This window comes from Platichthys flesus, chromosome 2 (assembly GCF_949316205.1).
Source record: "Platichthys flesus chromosome 2, fPlaFle2.1, whole genome shotgun sequence".
Taxonomy (NCBI): domain Eukaryota; kingdom Metazoa; phylum Chordata; class Actinopteri; order Pleuronectiformes; family Pleuronectidae; genus Platichthys; species Platichthys flesus.
Window position 1 is genome coordinate 23508772 of NC_084946.1, and position 23512 is coordinate 23532283.

The 23512-nt window shown below is 41.7% G+C and overlaps 1 protein-coding gene across 4 annotated transcripts; it reads right to left on the bottom strand.

Annotated features, from left to right (window-relative positions):
- Positions 1 to 463: 463 nt before the first annotated feature.
- Positions 464 to 21984, bottom strand: igfn1.1 (immunoglobulin like and fibronectin type III domain containing 1, tandem duplicate 1). Of its 4 annotated transcripts, XM_062406983.1 has the most exons (26): positions 21801 to 21984; positions 18208 to 18293; positions 17055 to 17090; positions 14164 to 14283; positions 13142 to 13284; positions 12923 to 13022; positions 12742 to 12786; positions 11677 to 11710; positions 10971 to 11154; positions 10747 to 10860; positions 10494 to 10662; positions 10078 to 10350; positions 9029 to 9934; positions 8548 to 8652; positions 5536 to 5660; positions 5246 to 5387; positions 4767 to 5060; positions 4331 to 4627; positions 3798 to 3977; positions 3551 to 3679; positions 3142 to 3450; positions 2529 to 2614; positions 2227 to 2419; positions 1828 to 2124; positions 1004 to 1330; positions 464 to 900 (listed from the first exon to the last, which is right to left on the bottom strand). In XM_062406983.1, the coding sequence occupies exons 2-26, from the start codon at positions 18254 to 18256 to the stop codon at positions 896 to 898; spliced, it is 4662 nt and encodes a 1553-aa protein (XP_062262967.1). In that variant the 5' UTR covers positions 18257 to 18293; positions 21801 to 21984; the 3' UTR covers positions 464 to 895. The 4 variants fall into 4 exon arrangements, with proteins under 4 accessions (XP_062262967.1, XP_062262975.1, XP_062262984.1 ...); XM_062406991.1 differs by lacking the exon at positions 17055 to 17090; XM_062407000.1 differs by lacking the exon at positions 8548 to 8652.
- Positions 21985 to 23512: the final 1528 nt, after the last annotated feature.

Sequence of the window (23512 nt, forward strand, 5' to 3'; positions counted from 1 at the left end):
CAAATGCATCAATATGTTACTAATGAGCTACACTTATTTTTGAATTTCTGGTTAAACCCTAAACAGAACATAAACAAGTCAGCATTTATTTTACCATCGTAATAATCACTTCTCCTTGACACTGAGTGGTGTCATCCTAAACTGGACAGCCATGGTTTAGCCCAGAGTGCAACTGTTGAACCTTCCCTTCTTCAGAGACACTAAACTGGGACCAATGCCTGACCCCACAGTTCTGCTCCGAGAGGTAACACAAGGAGACGGAACATAAATTACTCCCATAAACCTTCACGGAGGTGAACAAGTGCGATGAATTTTCTTATGTCACATTTTATGCTTAACCTCGAACCATAATATATTCTAAAGCCACACATGTATACAATCACAGCATTTCTATTCCGTTTTTAATTGTAACTAGTTAGTTGTGTTTATAAGTGAAATGTCGATTTAATATTCCATATCACGATTGCAGTACAAAATATTTATTCAGACCAAACCCACACATTAACTTTCTGACATCACACTAAGTGCCATAACAATAAGCATCGTACAAGTTTTTCAAATAAGGGGAAGATCCACGCGTGTGGAAAATAATCACAATTGCAGCCAGTATCTAAAAGTTTACCTGATAGTTCTATTAACTTTAGGCAAACAATTTAAATAGCACTTTTAAAATCAATAAATATCTGCTACACAGTTTATTAAAATGTTACACGTTAGTATTTCTTTCATTCCATTTTATTGAGGTTGCACATTTGAAATCAAAACAAACACATTTGGGGCTTTTACCTCAGCAACAATAGTTTGATTCAGACTTTATTCTGACTTCTAATCTAACCACAGTGACAGATCAGGCTCATGTGAATCTCCCAAAAACCATCATCTTCAGTGTGTTGTCTTATTCTGAAAGAAAAATCAAAGAGTTACTGGATTCAGATTCCAAAGATCGTTCTCTGTAAAACATGAGAAATTATTTATATCACAAGTTCACTTTGTGAAGATTTACCTCTGACTGTCAGTTTGGTGGCGCACTCCGCCCTCCCCAGGGCGCTCTCTGCAACAACCTTGTACTCGCCGTTGTCGTGGGATCCAACCCTCAGTATGAGCAGAGAACACACCCCACAGGTGTTGGAGATGAAGTAGTTGGTGTTGGTATTCAGACTGATGTTGTCGCGGAGCCATGTGACATGAGGCGTGGGGTCTCCTTTCACCGCGCAGCTCATGTAGCACTCGTACCCTTGAGGAGCCGTGTGCATTTTCAGTGGGACAATGAACCTCGGGGCGCACTGCAGATTACAGGTCTTCGTCTCCGGCACGGTCACAGTGAACTTTTCTGTCAAGGGAAATAAAATGCATTGCATCAGAATTAAATTGCTGTTTAAGGCCAGAAGGTGCTACAAAGAGTTCCGCAGTAGATATAGGGTTCCCTCCTTGTTCCAGTACTAACAGAAAATGCGATTTGGTCTCAAGATTAGTATTGAAATTCTACGGGTAGCCCTCATCTCACTGGTTTAGTTCAATTTTATTTATAATACTTAATTTGGTGTCAAATCAAAATGATGGACCAGATTAATTGACTTCAAATCAATAAACACTTTAAATTAAGAAACGGACACCAGTGGAAATCTGGTTTTTGCAGTGGTAAACATATGGCTCAGTTAACATACATGGCCTTTATCCTTTCAACATTAAAACAGTAATGTGGCTCGCAAAATTAAAAATCGTTATGATACATGCATAAGGAAAGAAGACACACAGACATCTCAACTTTATTCAAGCCTAGGAGATTAGTCGGGGGGTGGGGGTGGGAGTTAAAAAATGAGTCTTTACGTTTTTTGGCATGAATCAGCCACTTTGTTGATTCAGACGGTTTGGACGAGCCCATGTCGTTCTTCGCGTAGACCCTGTACTGGTATTCCCGGCCTGGCAGGATGTTGCAGGCCGTGAATTTGTTGTTGAAGATGTGATCTGCGATGGTGTGCCAGGCTCTTTTGTTCGAATCCCGCTTCATCACCATGTAGTGCAGCCTATCGTCGCGTTTCTCATCCGGAGACGCGTCCCATGAAATGGTCACGGTGCCGGGCACGTTCTCATCGAGCTCCAGGGGACCTGGCGGCTTCGGCTCATCTGGAGTTGAAAACACAAAAGGTTTCCCCGTCTTTTTAGTAGCTGTGTGTGGAATAGGAATTATTTATTTTGGAAAAAGGGACAGTATTTTGCCAGTCTCACCTGTGACTCTCATTTCTATGCTGAATGTTTCTTGGCCGACAATGTTCTTGACGATGATTGTGTAGATTCCGGTGTCTGCGCGCTCGGAGGACGGAATCAGGAGCTGGGACGTGGCCTCTGCGTTGCTGATGGTCACTTTCTTAGACACGGGCATGCCGTCCTTCAGCCAGGTGACATCAGGCCAAGGGGAGGCCTACAAAACCAATTTGATTGTGTCAGATTCATCAGAAGAGGACATTAGTTCACTATATACTGTACGCACACTCGTGGATATTAGTGGTTTTAATCACTGCTGGGATTACCTCAAAGTTCATGTTGATCCGAGCGGAGTTTCCGGCTCTCACCACCATGAAGCTCTTGATCTTTGCATCTGTGAATCGTGGCCTCACTGGGTGAACAGCAGGATGGAAGTAAGGTCATTAGCTGGAATTGTTTTAGATATGGACAAATGTTTTTTGAATGATAAACAGCAAATCAGAAAACAAATCCCAATCTCACTGCAAAGCTTTGACAAAGAAATATGCAGGAGTTGTGCTAGTTGAGCCTTAATGGATTTATTATTAATCCAATTGTAGCCACAACATTATAATTTACCAAAGTGACAACAAACATTGGTATATGTTCATGTGCACATTTTTTGTTTTGGTGTTTCGTTTTATCTCTTTGCAAACGTACGCATCATTTCAAGGTTTAACAATCCATATCAGCATTTGGCACCTGTGTTTATATGCTAATTCAAATGCTCAAATGAAAGTCAAAGTTTTGCTTCCCCGCCCAGCTTGTATTTCATTACTGGGGATGAAGCCAGGGTGTTTAACAATTGTTCTCCACAATCCTAGTTTGTCATTGAAGAGCATTTTAAACTTAATTTCTCTCTTTGCATCAGTTTAGGTTGTATACTAAGTGCTCTCTTACCAGGAGGAGGCATAGCCAGGATGTAGTTGTCGAGTTCCTTATACGGTCCGTCTCCTCCATCATTAGTAGCATGTACTCTCACCCAGTACATGGCCATGGACTTCATGCCTTTCACTGTGTAGGAAGTCTTGGTGATTGCGTTTGAATTGCAGCGATCCCACTCTGTGTTTTCTGCAGGTCTGATCTCCACAAAATATCCCTTGGCTTCATCCTCAACCCCCTCAATTTCCTTGGGCTTGGTCCAAGACAGGCACAGGGTTGTGTAGGTGGAGTCTGTCACTTTGAAGTCGATGACGTTACCAGGAGGCTCTGCAACACACAATTCACTGTGAATGCTGAAATTTGTGGGTTGCATGAAGCATGAGGACAAAATCATGACTTTCATCCTAATTTATCAACGTCCACCTACTTTTAGGGTCTCTGGCAAACACAAACTCAGATGGTGAACTGTGTTCACCCGCTCCAGAGTCATTAATGGCTGCCACGCGGAATTCGTACTCCATGCCCTCAACCACGTCTTTAACGCCATAGACCTTGGCTGTATAGAAAAAAGAAAAATACTACATCACACCCCAGAGGCATACAATACAGGAAGGACATCTGCAAATCCTCAGACATGCATTGGTTTGTTGTAACAAGCAGTCTCAACATGTCACCTCTGATCATTTCATCGGATGGGTTGACTTGTCCCCACAGGTTGCTGCCCTTCTTGCGTTTCTCCACATTGTATCCCAGGATATTAGTTCCTCCGGTGTCGGCGGGAGGAGTCCAGGAGAGGTTGATGCAGTTCTTGAAGGCGCTGACAACCTTCGGTGCCGATGGAGGACCAGGGTACGCTGTGCACACAAAGAATTGGCATCTGTGATCAGGCTCTGTCTAAAGCAGGTCGCCTATTAGGATTGTTTTCAAGCAATGTGGGGAAGTGAATTTTGAAGTTGGATGAGTAAAGTGATGGATTAATACTGTATATCAAATAGATACTGAGACCTTTGATTGAGCTTTTATATTTAGACCCTCACGTCAAAATGGCACTGCCAAATTCAATTTATCATTTGCGAGATGAAGGTGATGAAACCATGGCGACTCATAGAACTAGTCGGTGAACAATTTGTTGTTTCAGTAGCTGCCAAAGCCTCTTTTGTGTTTCTTCTAGATGACACAACTTCAATTTACAAATTTGAAGTTTTACCTTTTGTACCAGCTTGAATGTCTTCCGTTTCCATCAGCTCACTGGTTCCCATTTCAGTCTCCACTCTCAGGCGATAGCAGTACCTCCTGCCATGATCTACATCAGTGTCCTTGTAAGTGGCCTCCGCCCCAATCGGCCCCACCTTCTTCCAGGTGTTGCGTCCAACTTGCTGCCGCTCAAGGATGTAGTTTCCGATCTTGCAGCCTCCAGTGTCTTTTGGGGGTCTCCATTTGAATTCAATAGAGGAGGAGCACGCCTCAACGATCTCCAGAGGTCCCATTGGAGGAGTAGGTTTATCTTTGAAAAAACAAAACATGCATAGCATACACAACATTAATCTTTGCCTGACGCTTTACCAAACAACGCAACTGTCTGTGTTGGTGCATGCAAAACAACGACAGAGCAAAGCCTGTTGGTCTTTCCTCTCTTATCTTACCCAGTACAAGAAGCTGGCTTAAGGCCTCAACAGTGCCAAACTCGTTTTTGAGTTTAATCTTGATTTCACCGCTGTCTTTGCGCTGTAGCTTGGTGAGAAGCAGGCGGCTGCCGCCCTCCGTTTGCTCAATCTTGATGTTTGATTCATCCGCTAGCTCTTGACCCTCGAGGTACCATTGAACTTTGATAGGATCCCGTCCGATATAAGGTAATTTGAAGGTTGCTTTTTGTCCCTTTTTCACTGTGACAGGAGTTTTGAACGCCTCCAGTTCCTCAGCATCGAACCTCGGTGGATCTGAAAAATCAGAAAGGCTCATATTTTAAGCAGTGTCATGTGTGCACATACGTAAATGCATTATATAGACATTAGATTGATATGCAGCAGTCTCAAATATCGATTTCCATCATGACATTGACCTGCATGGACACATTAATGAATGATCCAAGTCCTGTATGCAAGGAAGTAACACATATTTTTACCTTCAACAAGGATGAGGGCCTCTGTTTTACGTCCATCTGCCTCAAATTTATATTTTCCACCAAATTCCTCTGTTACTTTGTGAATTTTCAGCCTGTGGAAGGTTCCGTCTTTGGAAATGGTTAAACCCTCGGATGTTTTAATCTTAAAAGACAAAACAAATATGACACAACCCACATTAATTCTTGACAAAGGCTCTGACTCCTAAAAATATATGATCCACATCAATACCTCTTTTGCCATATTTATGTAATAACATCTAGATTATGACTTCCCTTGACTCTGGGCTTACCTCGTCTCCATCTTTGTACCAGATTCCCTGACACTCCTCACTGCTCACTTTGCACTCCAGCTCTGCTGCTTCTCCGATAATGGCTTTGCAGTCCGAGAGCCCAGCATGAAAGTGAACTCCTGGATCTGAGGATTGATCAAGCAGGCAAGTTAGCCAATGCACATATCCCACAGCTGCAGCTTGCATCTGTACAAGCTGTTGCTCCTCAGCTGTTTCGGGTTTTTGTAATTGTTTCTTTGATTCAAGGACTATATTCGTTCTTGTATGGGTTAATGCAGAATATACACATTTGGATTTAATCGGTGTGTACACACTTACCTCCCTTTTTAAACAATCATCAGTTTTTCACCTTGTAGCATGTATTTTATAATTTAACTATAAGATACATGTTTTACATGTTGGTTTCATGTCAAAAACCCATTTGAAGAGATTATATCATCCACGTTTCTAAGGGATATAAAAAGAAGAGGGCATTTTGCAAGTATTTTATTCTTGAGTAAGATTTCTTCTTTGGTCTGTAGCTTGATTGTCTTGTTTGTCCTTCTTCAACTTGAAAGTCTGCAGAGTGGTAATCCTTGCACAGCTCATGAAGAATGTCCTCAGCGAGGCGTTCAAAGACTCTTTAAAGAAACATGCACCCTGAGAATATAATACCTCATTCAGGACTGACGAGCCTTGGTCAGTGGAAGAGAACAATCATTTTGTCTATTTAATGTGAATTTGTCTTCAATATGAAGAAACTGCGTTAGAGCATGGTCATCCTCTTAGGTCAGTCCGACTGTTTCCATCCTTGAAAATATGCAAGTGTGTGTCTCCACACTTGTTGTGGTATCAAGAACCCAGTCGGTTCTGCAGTTGTTAACTCAGGAACCTCAAAGCACCGACTCATCCTGAATTGAATAAGGCAAGCGAGCAGAGATGCATTAAGAGGTTACTCACACACACACACAGTCGGCAAACACAGTACATAACAGACAGAAGTGGACATACAATAAACTGTTGATATCCAACCTGTAAGTCATAGAAATAAAATAGTATACCCAGTGCTGTACTAATCTCTGCAGAACAGAAGACCAAAGCATTTCTTATTTTACCATTATGACCATTAAATTGTTGTAAGATGCGCTATAGACAGAAATCATTCGTGCATAAAATGGAATTAGCATTTTTACAAGCAGTCTCACTGTTAAATCCACTCTGTGCTGAGCTGTCGGATCATTGTAAGAGGCCATTTAAACAATTAGCATTAGCAATTCTGCTCAGTGGTCACACACTTTTATCTCAGGCCCTGAAAGCACCGAAAAAGTCATCTGCTCGTCGATCGACTTTGTTCAGTGGTAGTGCTTCCCATGCAGCAGTTAACACAGCGCCCGCCATCTTACCACTAACTTCCTCCTCAACCAACGCTGGCCAGCCGCAGATGGCTCACCACCGGCTGCACCCCTCACCATTTCCAGCAGATGCTTCACTGCCTGCCGCTGGCCCAGTGCCATTATCACCACTGGCACTTCTCTTTTTTTTGCTTTTCACTTTTAAGGGATATCATCTTAATTACCATCAATCCACAGTGTCTGAATTTGCTGTTGGATAGGCCGTACAGATAACATGAATGAGAACAGTCACAGGAAGAATTTAAGTGTCAACAAGGAGCATGAAAACAACATCAACAACAACAGCAGAGCTGACATCAACAGAACGTTAATTTCAATGCAGAAAAAGGAGGCTGATTGTGGAAAAGGTGACATCCGACAGGCTTTTCAAAATCAGCCCTGTGATGGAAGAACTTTATGTTACTGGATCAACTGAGGGGGGTTTGTTGATTAAGATTTTGCTTTTACTAGTCTCATTGATAAATTGTAATCAATTTTTAAAAGATATTTTTGTAAAATAAACTTTATTGCCCCATGGATACCTTTTAATAATTACATTTTAGAAGTATTCAATAATCATTGGACACAAGTTTCCGATATAGGTACTTTTTAAAACACATTTCTTTTTCTCAAAAATACCAAACCTCAAAATAATTATCAACCGTCATCTTAAATATTCTCAGTATGAATTCATATCTAGGTAAATCACCTTTTCCACTTTTGTACCCTTTATACAGACTACATCTATTTAAGGTTATACATACAAGACTTAATACATTAAGATAGCAACAAACAACATTTTCTGTTTAAAGATCCAATGATTTCCTCTGTATGTGTGTTGTTATCTGAACTTCTCTGTTCTTCGTTTTAGTAGCTGGTCATGTTCATGTTATTGCATGTTAGTGCACATGGGTCCCTCCCTTACCCAGTTAAGATTGGCATGCTGAGAACACATTGGTGGGGGGGGGGGGGAGAGTGTTCTCAGCATGCTAGTGCGACATTTAGCATCTTGTATATATAACCTTACGGTACATGAACTCAACATTTTTGCAAAAGGCAGACGTTTGACACACAAAGCACAAATATAGACAAATATCTATATTTATCTACTTAAAGGATTTACAAAGGACACTTAAGCTTTGCGTATGTAGTGAGCCTATACTACTGTGTGTTTCCAATATATAAAGACTGGTTAAATTATGTTTTATTAATCAATGTTGACTAATGAGGCTTAATTTATGCTAATAGTTAGCATATAGTTAATGAGGTAAAGATTTTTGCCCAGGGAGAGAGAACCATTTGCGTTGTTAACACAATGGGTTTTCATTAATTATGAAACATAACTTTAACCCATGCTACAGACTTACATAGCCTAGATGAGGCAACTTCATTGAATGAGGCTCGATAAGACCTGTCTGGTGTACGTTCATAAATTAACCTGGAGCTTTAAGTGAATCTTATGATCGGCAAAGCAGTGAAGTGTGGAGCTTTGTAAAGTGTCAGTTGTTCAGTTCACTGTAAATGGGAAATGCAGCTACTTCTAAGTTCGGAAGAGCTTAGAATTTACCACAGCTGCGACTTTCCCCGATGCCGTTAATGGTCAGTGAATCGTCTACACCATGCGATCTCTGACATCTCTTACCAACGACTGGTTCTTCAACTTCCACAATTCTCCTTTTTGAACGTTTTCCTTTCTTCCCCGAAATGTCACCTCCTTGAATTGTGGTTTCGTCGTCAATATTATCTCCTGATAATAATTAATAATAAATAGCAACTTTATACAGTCTGTTATACAATGATTACAAATGTAGTAATTTACTGTCATGAAATACTCTTCTCCTCCTGATGAGGTATATTAAAGATACAGATTTAAAATAGATAGATGAGGAGGAATCTGACACGTTACAGAAAAGACAAACAACAATAAGAGACACATACAATTATAAGCATCAAGACAACATCAACAACAACAACAGAACGCATGCAGAGCTTCTACTCTGCCTATTATATTACTATTAATCTTAATACCTTTACAATTATATTTATCTATTAAACATTATATTGCATTTCATCCAGGTAAGCATTTCTTTCATTATACGTCACAGTGTGTATTCATTTCTTACCTATGACTGTTTCTGGAACAAGTGGACCCACTCTCACGCGTTTCTTGCGTTTTCCTTTTCCACCTCCTTGTTCTCCCTCTCCTCCATCTCCTCCTTCTCCTTCTCCTCCTCCTCCTGCTCCTCCTTCTCCTGCTCCTCCTACTCCTCGTACTCCTCGTACTCCTGCTTCTCCTCCTTCTCCTCCTTCTCCTCCTTCTCCCTCGTCATCAAATTCGTCATCAGAGTCTTCAAGTGAATCGTAATAATCTTCATCTTCAATATCTTCTTCCCCACCTCCAGCTCCACCTCCAGCTCCACCTCCAGCTCCTCCGCCAGCTCTTCCGCCAGCTGCACCACCGGCTCCTCCTCCAGCCCCACCTCCAGCTCCTCCACCAGCTCCAGCTTGTCCTCCAATTCCTCCGGCTCCCCCACCCCCACCTCCGACTCCAACTCCTACACCACCTTCAGCGCCTCCAGCACCACCAACCCCACCGGCACTACCGGCACCAAGGGCACCTCCGGCACCAGCTGTACCTGAGCCTGCACCACCAGGACCACTGGCCCCTCCGGCACCATCTGCAGTGGAGCCTGCAGCACCCACGTCTTTTCTCTTCGTTTTCCGTTGAGCTCCGTCCTTACCGGCTGATGCCTTCCTCGACCTGGCAGCAGCTTTGGCCGCAGCCTTGGCCGCAGCTTTCTCCTCAGCTGCTGCCTTTTTAGCTACTTGAGCCTCCGCTTGAGAGATGACTTCTGCAGCTTCTCTCTCTTCCTGAGCCTTTTTGGCCTTTTCCAGTTTTTCTACCATTTCTTTGTCGTATCTTTCCTGCTGCTCTTTAGCTATTTTGATCAGATCTTCGTCGTTACAGGCTCCAGCCATAGTAGATTTACGAGCTCCCTTCTTCCCCTTGTTGGCAGGATCTTTGTCAGCTATAAAAGATAATACATCAAATGGTTTAAGATCATTAGCTAAATATTGAAATCAGACATTTACAAAGTTTGCGCCTGCCGTTCATACTCTATGATGAGCATTTCCAAAGGTAGAACAAGTTGCAGACGAAGAATTGTCTCACCTTCAACTACAAGCCAGCAGTTGCATGACTTGATGCCTGCCACAGCAGCATAGATCCCAGCGTCCAGAGGCAAACAGTCCCGCACAATCAGCTTGTGGATCAGCTTATCTTCAGACACACTGATTTCGTATTTCTCACTGTTTGACAGCGGGGCGCTTTTACCATACCATGCGATCTCGTTCATGGGGGCGGTCAGGACACACTGGAAAAGGGCGTCCTCTCGTTCTTCTGCCTTGACCTCTTGTATTTTCACTGCAAAGTCCACTTCAGGGACTGCAGGTTTAAAAAATGCAAAAAACAAAGACAGAGAGACAATTTGATATCTTTCATTTCTGTCCTATTCTTCTTCCAGACCACATTTAATCAGTAAATGCTTGAAGGTAAGTGAATGTATATCCAATCTAACCTTGACTCACCTTTAAAGTCTGTGGAAAACACATTGACGCCCCCGACATCCACCGAGTAGAGTCCAGCATCGCCGGAGCCCAACCCGTGAATTTTGAATGTGTATTTCTTGCCCACTTGTTTCAAGCTGTGCTTCGCTTTATCGCTTTCATCGAGGGAGAAAGGAATCATGACGCCGTCCTGCAGGATTCAGAGACGTCTCATTGTCATCATACACAATTAAGAAAATAAATACAAAATGGCAGCAGGTAGTTACTGTCCCACCTTATACAGGAACAGTTTGCTGGCGGGATCTTTGAGGTCCATGTCCAGCTCAATTGTCGCACAGTCGTCGTCGTTGACCGCGATGTGTTTTAGCGTACTGATTTGTGTCACAAACTACAATAAATGTAACACAACAGAGAGTTACACGAAGGAGAAACAGGGTCCCGACTGTCCGGTTCAAGATTGACATCAAACCCTAAGAAAACCGGTGATGTGCCACGTACCTCCGCTATCTCCTCCTCCCTCTCTCTCTTCATCTCGTTGAGTTTCTTCAACATTCCTCGGAAGTCAGTGAGGCCGTGGTCAATGCAGATCTGCTCATAGTCTTTCTTGTCTGCGCTCATTAGAATCTCCCAGACCTTCTCGTCCGGCTCCATTTGCTTCTCCTCACGCGTTCCGTCAGGTTTACTACAGCGGGGGGGGAGATTTTGATTATTTAATTTTATTCCAGTGGAACAATATCGCTTCATAGGAAAGTCACTGGTGGAATGGAATGGCAAAATACATACGGAGCTGTTTATTGTAACTGTTGAGTTAAAGGTTCAGTGTGTAACATTTAGATGAAAGGGATATTTTGGCAGATGAATGAACATGAAATATTCCTTGTGATGTTTTCACTAGTGTGTTTTTATCTATATTGTGCGGCTTGTACTTTTCTACCCTAGAATGGGCCCGTCATATTTAAATACTTTACATTAACATCCTCTCTACTAAGGCCGACATGTTTTTTTTTTTTTTACAGTAGCCTAAACCGGACAAACTAAACACTTTTGAGTTTGTATGAAAACTGAAGGCTACTACAGGTTATCTCTCATGTTTGCAAGGCGGGGGGGGGGGGGGGGGGGTGTTGAGGTGTTGAGTATTCAGCTGCAACATGCAACTTCACCGCTAGATGTCACTAGATTCAACACACTGAATTATTTGACTCACCGTTTCTTAAGGCCTTTTCTCAAGTCGGCTACGTCTGAGAAACCAGAAGATCATAAAAAGAGTCCATCACTGAATGACATCATGAGGCATTGACAACAATTTAAACCTACATTAGTGGTGTGCAGGACTTGGTCTATATATTTTCAATGAACTTAACCTTTTGAGCTTAAAGCATAAATTACTCATAATCTACATTTACACCATGTTTGATGAGCAATTCCCAGGGAAGGATCCACAGGCTGTCTATGACACTTAACTCAAAGGCCATTCATTGCTCTTAAAGATACAGTATGAAGCTGTAACATGGGTCACAAACTTGTATTCTCTATTTCACAAAGGCTCAGTATTTTCATTGATGTTCCACCAATACTCTGATCTAGCACCAACGGGTAATGGTGCATTTAACTTATTGCTACTTGTATTTTTAAAATACTGTTTTGACAACAACCAAGCTTTGAATACAAAGACCATACTTATTAGAAGGTCCGTTGGTTCGTGATTTATAGACAAAAACACAGAATATCTACAGACTCATCCTTTAATAGTGGCATAATTGATAAAAGGATTCCAGAACCCAGACACATTAAGTGATCAAACTTCTCTTGACTTTACTCACATCCAAGAACGCTGGACTAAGTGACACCCTGACATTTTGACAGAAACAAAGGTGATTGATTACACACACTCTGGTATAGTTTCGAGTGATAGACCAAACTTTTCATTCAGTTTCTAAGAGAGCCATTCATTAGTGTCAGTGCACAGTGACAGTACTCTGATGTGACAGGTGAACAATGACAGATGGGCAGATTTTTTCCAATAAATCCAATTAATGAATGAAACGACACATTGTTATGAGACTCTATGGGCTAATTTGTAGCCCAATTCCAAGTATTGATATTTTAGGTGAAAAAATCTATTTTGTCTTTGTCTTGTTCCATTGTTTCATTTTTTTAAACCCTGAGAAATGTACAATACTTTTAATTTCTAGTTTGTCTGATATGGGTGTACAGATAACAAATACAACCTGTACCCTTCTACAAACTCAGAATGTATTTGAAACCTCACCTTTTCCTTGTGCCATTTTAAGTTCCTTGGTCTTGGAGAATCCAACTGTGAACAAACAATAGTCCTGATTTCAATCATCTCTTTGTCACAGTGTAATTATGCCATATCCTGAGGAGAATACTTAATGCAAATATTACCGAACACATTAGAGTGATCCATCGGAATAATATAAGGAATATACCTGAAATAACATTCAAGACAACAGTGCAAACAGCTCTTCCATGTTCATTAGTTGCAAAACACTTGTAGGTGTCGGCGTCCTCCACGGCAACCTTTGGAAACTGTTAGAAGGCAAAGACGGAATTAATGGCATTATCAAAAGAAGGATGTAGAACAAATTGTCTTCCTTTGTACCTTGAACTAAATGCACTAGTGTTCTAGTGCTGCCAGCGGAGCTTACCTCCAGCGTGTGTTCAAGAGATATATCATCGTACTTCTGCAGGCACACATCAGGGTGAAAAGTGATTTCTCCATTCGCCCTGCTCCACGTCACGTCAGGAGTGGGAGTTCCCACTACGATGGCTTTAAAGACTGCAAGTTTACCTGGAATGGGACAAAGTGAGGATTTCCTTAGTAGTGGCAAAGTCTTTGTGGCCGTGGTTTAAGAAAGACATTTTTTTTTTTCACTAAAATTTGGATTGATTTAGGATTTATGTGGAAATATACTTATTGTATTTCATTTTTTTCATGTAAATTTGTGTCCCTATCTGAAATGATTGTCTGTGCTTTAACCCACCAAGGAGCCGCTTTGTTTTATACTTCAACAGAATCTGCACAAATTAAGGAGGATTAACCCAATATCTGTTAAATCTCAAAGTATTGTTAAGTTTTGATGGATTCTTTCTATCCAAAGATACTGTTTATGCCCCCACTACAACAGGCATTGGGAGCAATTTGGGATTCAGTGTCTTGCTCAAGGAAACTTGGGAGTAAAGCACTAAACTGTACAATGAATTACAATAATATGGAGATTATACTAAATCACAGAGGATTCCTCACCTGTATGTCTGTAGGAATCTGTTGATTCAATTTTCATATGAATTGAAGAGTTTTTCACTCCTAAGATCAGTCGTAGAAATAATTCTGTACTCTTCCTCTCTTGAGTCTAAATGTTGCCTGTTGACATGTGTGACTGAGGACAAAGTGTTTGGCCTGTGTTTGGCTGTAACTGAGCAGTAGAGTGGCTCTCCTCCAACCAGAAGGTCGACGGTTTGATCCCATTCTTTACATCTGCATGCCGAAGTGTCCTTGGGCAAGATGCTGAACCGTGAACAGTCCATTGTACTGTAATGTAAAGCGCTTTGAGTGGTCTTCAAGACTAGAAAAGCCCTATATAAATACAGACCATACACCATCCATGTGCTGTGATAGAAGAGGGAAAAATAAACATTTTCCATTCCTCTCAGTGGCATAAATATTTACCCTCTTGAATAGTCAGAGCGATTGGTTTGCGGGTGAAGTCTGGAGTTGACATTCCCTCTGGAAGTTCCTCCTTAAACTGCGTTATCATGACGCCGGGCACTTTGGACTTCTTCTTGATGCCTAATCGAATGAGAACACATTGAAAATGAGAAAAAGAGAATAATGTGTGTGAGATCAATGGTCACAAAACATGATGGCAGTGAGCAATGCAAGAGAACAACACACACAGAGGTTGTTATTCAGAATATTCATTGAAAAAGTAGTGAAAAGTAGTAATGACTTAATTTCAGAATCCATTTTGATGAAGAAAAGACGCTCAACAATACTGTATTCAGGTTTAGTTCAAAAGCGGATGATAAGTACACAATCTACAACTCAGACAAGTGACGCGGGAAACATTTGTCAGTATAAACGTCACACATAGTCACATTCATTTGTCAGGAGTTCGGTTGGAAGACGGTGACATGTTTGTGAATCAATGCAGACAGTAGTGGAACTTGTAGAAATGTCTAAGGATACAAAAAAAACAAGATAACTTTAAAGGTCCAGTGGTTAATTTGATCATATGTTTGATCCCTAGCTCTATAAAATGACTGAAATGTAAAGAGGAAAATCAGAAGCAAGTGCAAATGTCCCGAATCTCACTAACATGAGCCGCTGTTGCCTGAAATCTGACCTCACCCGAGGGGGGTTGTGTGGTTGCTCTTGTATTCTGCAAAAACTCTAAAGCTATCCTCGCAAAAAACACACAATTCAAATGAGATTATATCCCCGCCCACACTGCTTCCTCTGTGTTTTGGCTTTTACTCTTGACTCTACATCGTTTCAACGAAGTTAGCATGGAGCTCTCCCACCGGATTTAGAGTTCTCGTGATGAGCAGCTCACACTGTAAGAGCAACCCAGGGGTCAGAGGTCGAACAGCTTCCCGTCGGGACTTCAACTCTCTTATTTATGCTTCGATATGATTTTACAGATGTGCAAAACTATTTTTAAGCACATTTTGCTAACTGTTATTTAATGATGTAGTTTAGAGTCACTTACATCGTGGGCCTTGTTTTTATTAGTCATGAGTTTGATCCTGATATGAACATGCACGCAAGAGTTGCTTATTCATGTAAGTAGCAGGCCTGAACAGTCAGTTTGATAATTAATTCATAACATTAATGTTTTGTTGAACGGAACTGGAGTTATTCAGGCTATGTGAATATTTGTTCTCTGTCTTGTGAGTCTTTGCGAACAATTTTTGGTTAATTTCCAGGAATCAGGGTAATAAGCAAATTTATCAATAACTGTTACAATAGATATAGTTAAATTTTAAAAATGTAAAAACGTTCTCATCCTTCAGTTTTCTTTGTCCCCACATGCTGGAAAGATGAGCTGCAGCATCAGTTGCAGCAGGGAAATATAAAATATGCACAGGGGTGATTTACTTTTATTTTTTGCAAACTAGTTCAGTTAATATAGTTCAACTGACTCAGGATAATGGGGGTCGTTGTATTATTCTTGCTTCTTCACATAGTTCAGTCAATGATTTTGAGCACTCCAAACCTGAAACACCTGTTTAGTGTTTACTTTTATTTGTGAGAAGTATGAGTCTAATTCGACTCATACATTGAAGTATTTAAAACACGTGTCTGTGGAATTGGTCATTGTTGCAGAAAGTCCCAGAATCCCCGAAAGAACCAATATAAACTAACCCACAGAAACCTGGAGGAGGGCATCACCAAGTGCTGATCCCAGGGGTTCAGCTGGTCCAGGGATCCCTGGTCGTTAATTATTTGCACTTGGCCAGAAAGACCTGTAATAGGCAGAATATTAACTCGAGAATATGTACTTAATGGAATGAGGCGGGCTCCCCGGCGTTTTGCAGTCCGAAGCGGATTGCGGGTAAATTGCTTGCAGCAATTGCTGAACAGGATGTTCTGATAACATCACATGGATTCTGCCACTGTTAACAAGCTGGAAGTTAACACTCTGGAACTGCCAGGATGACACAAACATCGTTAAAACAATGTGTTTACGTGGAAGTATCGATCAGCCTATTAATGTAGAACAGCAATTAAGACTGCATAAGTAAGCCAGGCATTGATTTCATGAGTCAGTCAGCAGAAAGTTATATATGGGGTGTTATCAGCATACATTTGGGATGAAAAGACTCAGAGGTATCAAGTCAGTCCTGAGCAGAGTTAACAGGATTTAAACCAGATGCATCAGCTGTCAGATAGATAATACTATGAATTAAAGGTTTTCATTTACAAAACCTTGCATCTAACTCATAAAACGACTATTTTCAATGTCCCTGCTTTATTTTCTTGTGTTTTTATTTGTAGCTGGTCTTTAACAACTTAACTGTTACCAGAGAAGGAAATCCTTACAAGGATACAGTTTGACAGGATTAAAGCAGATTATATAAATCCTATATTTTCCCCTTCAAAGTCATATATTTAATTGTTTCTGTCCCGAAAGGCCTTTTTCAGCAGTAAGTGAAACTAAAGTTTGAGTACTGACTTGTACGGGAATTCCTGAATTAACCAAACGCGGTTTCTATCTGTGTCAGTCGTGTTCGGGTCAAGTGAAGCCATGGAGAGTGTAATTTTAGTTTTAAATCACAGGATGGAGAAGACACACGACACGCAACTGCAGCGCCCTCTAGCAACAGCCTGCAGCTGGTGTTCATATGGAGGTTGTTGGGGAGTGTCACAACGAAGTGCGTCTGTTGTGACACTGAAAGCTGAACCATCCGATTCGGATGACACCTTTCGAGGAGTGAGGAAGAGCACATCATACATGCAACTCCACCAACATGGAGTCATGCACTCACAGAAGGGAAATCTTTGGTGTGATTTCATTTCTTTTAGTTTTTTTTTTGTTGTTGTTGTTGCTCGCATACCTTGGTCTTCTGGGTGAACTCCCTCAGAACCGTCGACTTAACACGCAACGTGAGAGCAGGAGAGGGAACAGGACAGGTAAATAAAAATCCTGACAGAAGCCCCATGGCAGGTTGGAACTTCGACAGGATTACGGACACAGAATACACACAAAACAACACAATATACAGTGTATAACCCAGGGATGGGAAGCACACACACACACACGCACACACAGACACAACTTAAGCAGAACAAAATCTAAAGAGACTTCACACGATCAAATGTTAGTCAGGGACACAATATGTAATTGAGCAAGACGGTTATCAACCTTAAGTTCACGCTCGCTCAGGCATTTCTTCACCTCAGGATGATTCCTGCGCAGTGCTTGAGGAAAATTACGTAAAATTTTTAGGAAGTTAATTTGAGCCTTCATTTTGTCTTCTGCTCGGTAACGACAGCGTTTCATTTTCAGGTTCCTCTTCAGTCGCGGCGGCTGCTGGATTGATCTTCCATGATGATTTTTGTTGTGAGTCTGGTCTCACGTGTCAGCGTTGCTCCTCACATCCACTCACAGGATTCTTCGTCTTGACATCGAGAGTTTCCTTTTCTCCAAGCGTGGGCTCGCTCATTGATTACAGCCTCTTTGCGTCTCGTTCGTTGACATCACTGACGCCTGTGATCATTTATCTGACCGACTTCTTCACAATCACGTCCCCGGGAAGCAGAAGTTGATCAATGATATGATCAGAGCTCCTGAAAAAAACCAGCGTATGTGCCTTTGTTGGAAAAACATCTTTGCTGTTGAATCTTCTTTGCAGTAATTAGATTTTTCCATTATTAGACGGCTTCCACTTGACAGAAAGGAATCGTTGCAGCAGAAATGGTCTTCAGTCAAATTTCTTGGGGATCCCACATCTTCAAAAAAAGATTTCCTACGTTATACACCGACCTCTTGTCATCTTTGATGTCTTTGTTATCTGATGTCCCCGTCTTCTTCTGACTTGCAGGTGTTTTTTTGTGTGTTTTTTCCCCCGCTAGTGGATTTTCTCACAGAAAGATCAGTCATCAAATGAATTCTGTTCATCATCAAACCTCAAACGAGAGGGAATGCAGCTGCAGTACCAGCCCTCGACTGACCTAACAAGAGGGCGCCGTCCCTTGCTCTGCACTTACCTGCCTGCCCAGCGGCAGTCTGCTCGGTCACCTTCGACTTCTTCCACATCTTTGCGTCCTCTGGAGCTCTGTTGATTCACACGGCTCTGCAACAACAACAACAACAAAAAACAACAGAAGATAAGAGAGTCAGTCTTTCAGCAGAGCATATAGATGTGTGGCTCAAAAGCAAAACAGTGAAAGTGGCATTCTCCTGATTTCGTGGTGACCCTCTTTTGAAGTCGGTCGTGCTTTTAATAGCTCGTTCTCTTTCTGAAAATGTGAGCGGATGCCCATCAAACGGTCGAGGATTTAAAATAGTTAGAGGATATTCAACATCTCTCTAACACCCAGAGGAAACTGCTCCTCTCCACCAGTGCAGTTGCCCCGACCAGTCAGTGAGCGGCAGCAGCCAGCGGCCTTTACACTCACTCTCGGGCTTGATGTCCACCTTTAGGAATCCTTTTCAAGAATGGGATAACTAACAAGCAACCTGTTTGAAGCCTTAAATAAACAGGGTGGAGGCTAAACTACTACAGCCACTGCCACTTCCCTGTCCGGGTTAATATCAGCCAATTCATATTATATATATTTAGATGAAGATGGAGTTAATAGAAGCTGCCTCTACACAGGCTTCAGAAAACCAAAAGCTAAAAGATGCAAATCCAGTTCTCCATTCACTTGATTTTAATATTTATGAAGCACATTCATCTAAAAATACACATTCCCTCTTCCAATGGAGGCATATTTCAGCCCTGGACTGTAAGAGGGAAGCATTTGCTCAGCACCATCATTATGTAATCTGCAAGAAGTTACCACAAGAGTTGTACATAAAACCAAGGAGGGTAATGTGACCCTGACGTGGATCTGAACGGACTCATGTTGCACTTGTCTGTGTGTGACTCATCTCTCTGTGAAGAAAGGTCACATGCATCACTTTATACCTTTTCTATATTTTGGTTCTTGTAAAATTTGACCTAATGACTCAAGTTAAGAGGACTTGACTTTGACTCTGACTCTGATTGGACGAGGACCTAAAGCGGGAGTGGTTATGAATGATAAATTCATATTTTTGAGTTGAGCAACTTTTCAGAAAAAACTGTCGACATCCACGAGGTGAGTCCTGCTTGGATTGCAAAATTTAATTCTGAAAAAAATATATATACAACAAAACAGAGAGTTTCCCTAATTCCTTTTTTCTGCAGCTACTTGACAATACCTGATAGGATTTAGTATAAGATTCACGTTATTTCCATTCGTATCAATATAATATTATTTGCTTTTATAAAAACGTACTCATACAGAAAACAACAAAGCAAACTACTTTTTTACATAGAAGTTCCCCAATAACTCATTTTAATGTTTCTATGAGATGATCACATCTGTCTGTCTGAACTTTTAAAGACCTTTAATTCTTCAGTAAATCGTACTTGTAGTAAATCTTTCGTGGGATCAGGGGTGAGTTAAATGTTAAAAGGTTAAAACTGAATCCTTAATTTTCGTCTTATCAGCTAATTAATATCAGATCATTTTACGGTGGAGCATCCAATTTGTAACTAAGAGGAAAAGCCTTTAAATATTTAGATAATAGTCCAACATCTTCTCTTTTTAACTCGGGACTAGAGTTCTTCTCAACACCCTCTGTCCAACATTTCACCTCGACTGTGTATTCTCGCCTGATGACCCACTGAAAATAAAACCAGTCATCTTGTAAAGTAAGGGTTTTATTTTTAGTTGGTACACATGCTCCGGCATATGTTCAGAAAGGTTCCTGTGCTCGGGCGGCAGCGATCTTGGCTCTCAACACTGAACCTCACAACACATATGGTAAAAGCAAAACAGCCTGCAACAGGAGACAGTTTGGCAGCAGGCCCTTTGCATTAGAGGAAGCCCGCCCACTGGATGGTTTGCCATTTTAGCCGATTACATTTATAGTTTGATGTTTGGCTGAGGCTCTGAACTTGTGTGGGAGTGGAGACATATTGGACAAAATATCATGGATACTGAACATCTCTCCCTGAGATCTGAAAGATTTGTGCCTCAGGCCTCACACTTCTTCCTGAAGGAAGGGCTGGCTGTCACTGCAGAATGTGCTTCAACTCACCAAGCTTACATATATGGACTGAGAGTTGAAGTTTTATCTGTAAATATGATTAATGAGGATGTTTTCCTCCCAGGATGTCGATATCTTAATTTCGATTCATTCTTGTTGCTCGTCAACTATTTCGAGTTTTTCTCGTAACTGCTTCCCCATCAATCCTCACTGAGTGACTCTGTGTTTGATTACTTCTGTCTCAGTGCCCGGTCAAACCCTGCAGTGTTTCTGATTTCCCTTTTCAATGCGCCGGTGGCCTTCCCTGAAGTTTGTTAAAGAAAGAGGGGCCGGCGACGCTCGGCAGCAGACAAACAAGTGGCACCTGATGTGTCAGTGGTACGTGACATGTCTCTTACACCCCCCCCCCCCCCCCCAATGTCCCCATCCACCCACAGATGACCGCATACTCTTTAAACAGCCTCTCCGCCTCCTTGCAGCATTTCCCCGCACGTCACAGACTGCAGTTGAGTGTTCGAGACAGAAAGGGTCTCCGACAGCGTAACGCACGAGAACCAGGCGTGAGCACGAGGCCCCTTCGGTCTGGAATGAGCACTAATGCTGCTATTTGAACTTCCCCCGGTGGAACGGCCCATTTGTTGAATAAGCTGCATGAGAGCTGACAGGTTGATGCATTGACTCCTGTATTTTCAGCGCATAACAAATGCTTCAGCCTCATCGTGTTGTGTTGGGTTGTGTTGGGTCGTGTGTTTTCATCGAGGCGTCTTTCTGATCGATCGTGTCATTTCTGCACGATTGCATTGCAGATAATTGCTTTCTATGAGAATATCTGTTTTTTCAATGTTAAGATGTTTTTTTTTTGTAATGGAGAACTGCTACAGCACCAACCACAACGCCGTGTGTTTCTCAAACGTTGAAAGAAAACCTTCTTTCTGCCAAAGCACAACCCCCACCCCTCCCCCCCTTTTAGAACACTCCGAATCGCAGGCTCCATATTGATTTGAAAGCCCCGTCTAAAGTTAGTCATCAGCCAGCAACCTCGCCTGCTCTGACCTCCGCGCCGCCGTCCAGCTTCCCAGATTTAATACCATGAAATTCAAACTGAGAAGCCTGCATGCATTACTGAAGGGATTTCATGCAGAAAACCAAATCTTGGTCCTCCATGTAACCAAATCCTGCCGTGTTCTAATGTTTATCTTGCTCATTAATACGCTAGCACGCTGTAATTTGAGCAGGTGAAATGAGATAGCACGTAAAATTCCATTTACTGTAAGTCACTTTATTGCTCCTTTAAATACAGCCCGTTCAGCCGGAGAGGGAAATAGAAGCAGGTCTTCATTACACCTGAGAAAGTACAATTTAGTTTTGTTTCCCCTCCCCCCCCTGCAGCCACTTGTGCACCTGCTCACAAAGTGCTGTCGTCTTCCCAGATGCAAATGGCGAAGTATTTACCCTGACGTGCATTTACAGGGGCTGACCTACAAGCAACGGGCTTTCTGTAATCCATTTCCTCTATGATCGGTGCTTCTCTCACCAGCCTATCGCTTCCAGGGCCACCTACCTGCTCCCAGTCCTCAGTGCTCTCAGCTCTGTTCCCCTGTCAGGCTGCAGTCTGGTCACCCTGTGCCGCCTGCAGACTAATTTTTTTATTTTTTTATTTGCAATGTAATAGATCCTTCCAGGAGTGCGCTGGTGCAGTGCTTGATGCTCCTCTACTGCCTCGACCCAGCGACTGCCAAATGCTGTTTAGGCTTTTTTTGTATTTGTGGATACTCCAAAGACATTGGAGGGCGAGTGGGCGGTGAAGCAGGAGGGGGGGGGGGGGGGGGGGGGGGGGGGGGTTAGAGTGAAGGCAAGGTCAAAGAGCAGGTTCAAATACCCGTTTAAGAATCATTAGTCTCCATAAAACAGATGTGATAAGTTACTTTTTTTACAAGCTTTAAATCTAGGTACGAGCTCACAAGCCTGAAAACGTCTAATGTTTGATGTTAAAGTTAAATGTCCTGATTTGTCCTTCGAGGATTCGGTGTGAAAATAAAGAGGTTGAAGCTTTGAGTGCAACCACACCTATGTTGTTTATCTTGTTTGTTTTTTTTACAAAACACATTTTATAAAGAACAACATACTAGACAGGAGACAAATTATCGATTGGACACATCCCAGTTCATCAACATCAAACCAGTACAAGCTCTCTGGTTCACATATATACAAAGATAAACATCTGACAAGTGATTTTTGACATAAAGTGAAAGCAAAAGTGTACCGACGCCTTTGAAATATGACTACCTATCATGTCAATCAACAAATTATAGATTTTATAAGGTGGTTGGTTTTAATTTGATGATGCCATATGAAGATATGAAGCAGGGATACATTTTTATTGATTGAAGATCCAGGTATTCCTTTCTGAGGCGAGACGATGAAAGAAGTCAAAGGCAGGTTGATGATAAAAAAACAACAACATACAAATAGCATAGAGACAGATGTAAAGAGAAAAAAATAGAAAATAAAATGAACAAGCATATACATACGTAGACATTTTATGATATGTGAACATTGACACACACCCATAGCACATGGAAGACACATTTACCAATGATCAGTTAAACAGTGAAGACGTTGGCGTTATGTTATTGTAATGTGATTACTAGAATTTAATTATATATTTATAGCTGATTATTTAATGATAGATATGCTCGAAAGTTTTATTCTGTATTTGGCTTTGAATAAATTCTAAAGATGGAGAGTTACATATAAATCCAGAGTCAAGGCTACAGCCCCCGATCGCCTTTGTCTCCCGTCTTTCAGTCAGCGCTCTGGTGTCCCAGTTGCATGTTAAATAAAGAGGTGAGGTGTAGGTGCTTCACATTGCCCCCCCCCCCCCCCCCCCCCCCCCCTCCTATGGAGGATTCACACCCAACACGAACCAGCTGCTCCATGTTTATGTTCCTGTGAACACGTGAAACCTGATCAAGGGTTTAAACAAGAAAAACATCCCCACCAGAAAAACATAAACCGTAAAACATGATATTCACAAACAGAGTGAACCCCTACTTATATGTTATTAGCGTGACAGAATATTTACAGCCTTGGTTCACATTTTTCTCAGTATTGAAAAATCAGTTTCCAGAGTTATGGACGTACACACGTTTACAATTAAAATATCATGTGTTTTCCTTTTACCTTTAACACGGTTGTTTGAGTTTCTGCAAAAAAAAGACATAATATGAAGATCAAATTAGATTCCCAAAGACTCAAGTATGACGGACCCCC

Bases quoted from the DNA above. Each gene is read 5' to 3' on its own strand.
- igfn1.1 (XM_062406983.1), bottom strand. From the start codon at position 18,256: ATGTGGAAGAAGTCGAAGGTGACCGAGCAGACTGCCGCTGGGCAGGCA. The intron at 8,653-9,028 runs GTAAGAAATGAA...AATTATTATCAG, and splicing joins TGTTCCAGAAACAGTCATAG to GAGATAATATTGACGACGAA. The intron at 3,451-3,550 runs GTAGGTGGACGT...TGTGTGTTGCAG, and splicing joins GTTTGCCAGAGACCCTAAAA to AGCCTCCTGGTAACGTCATC.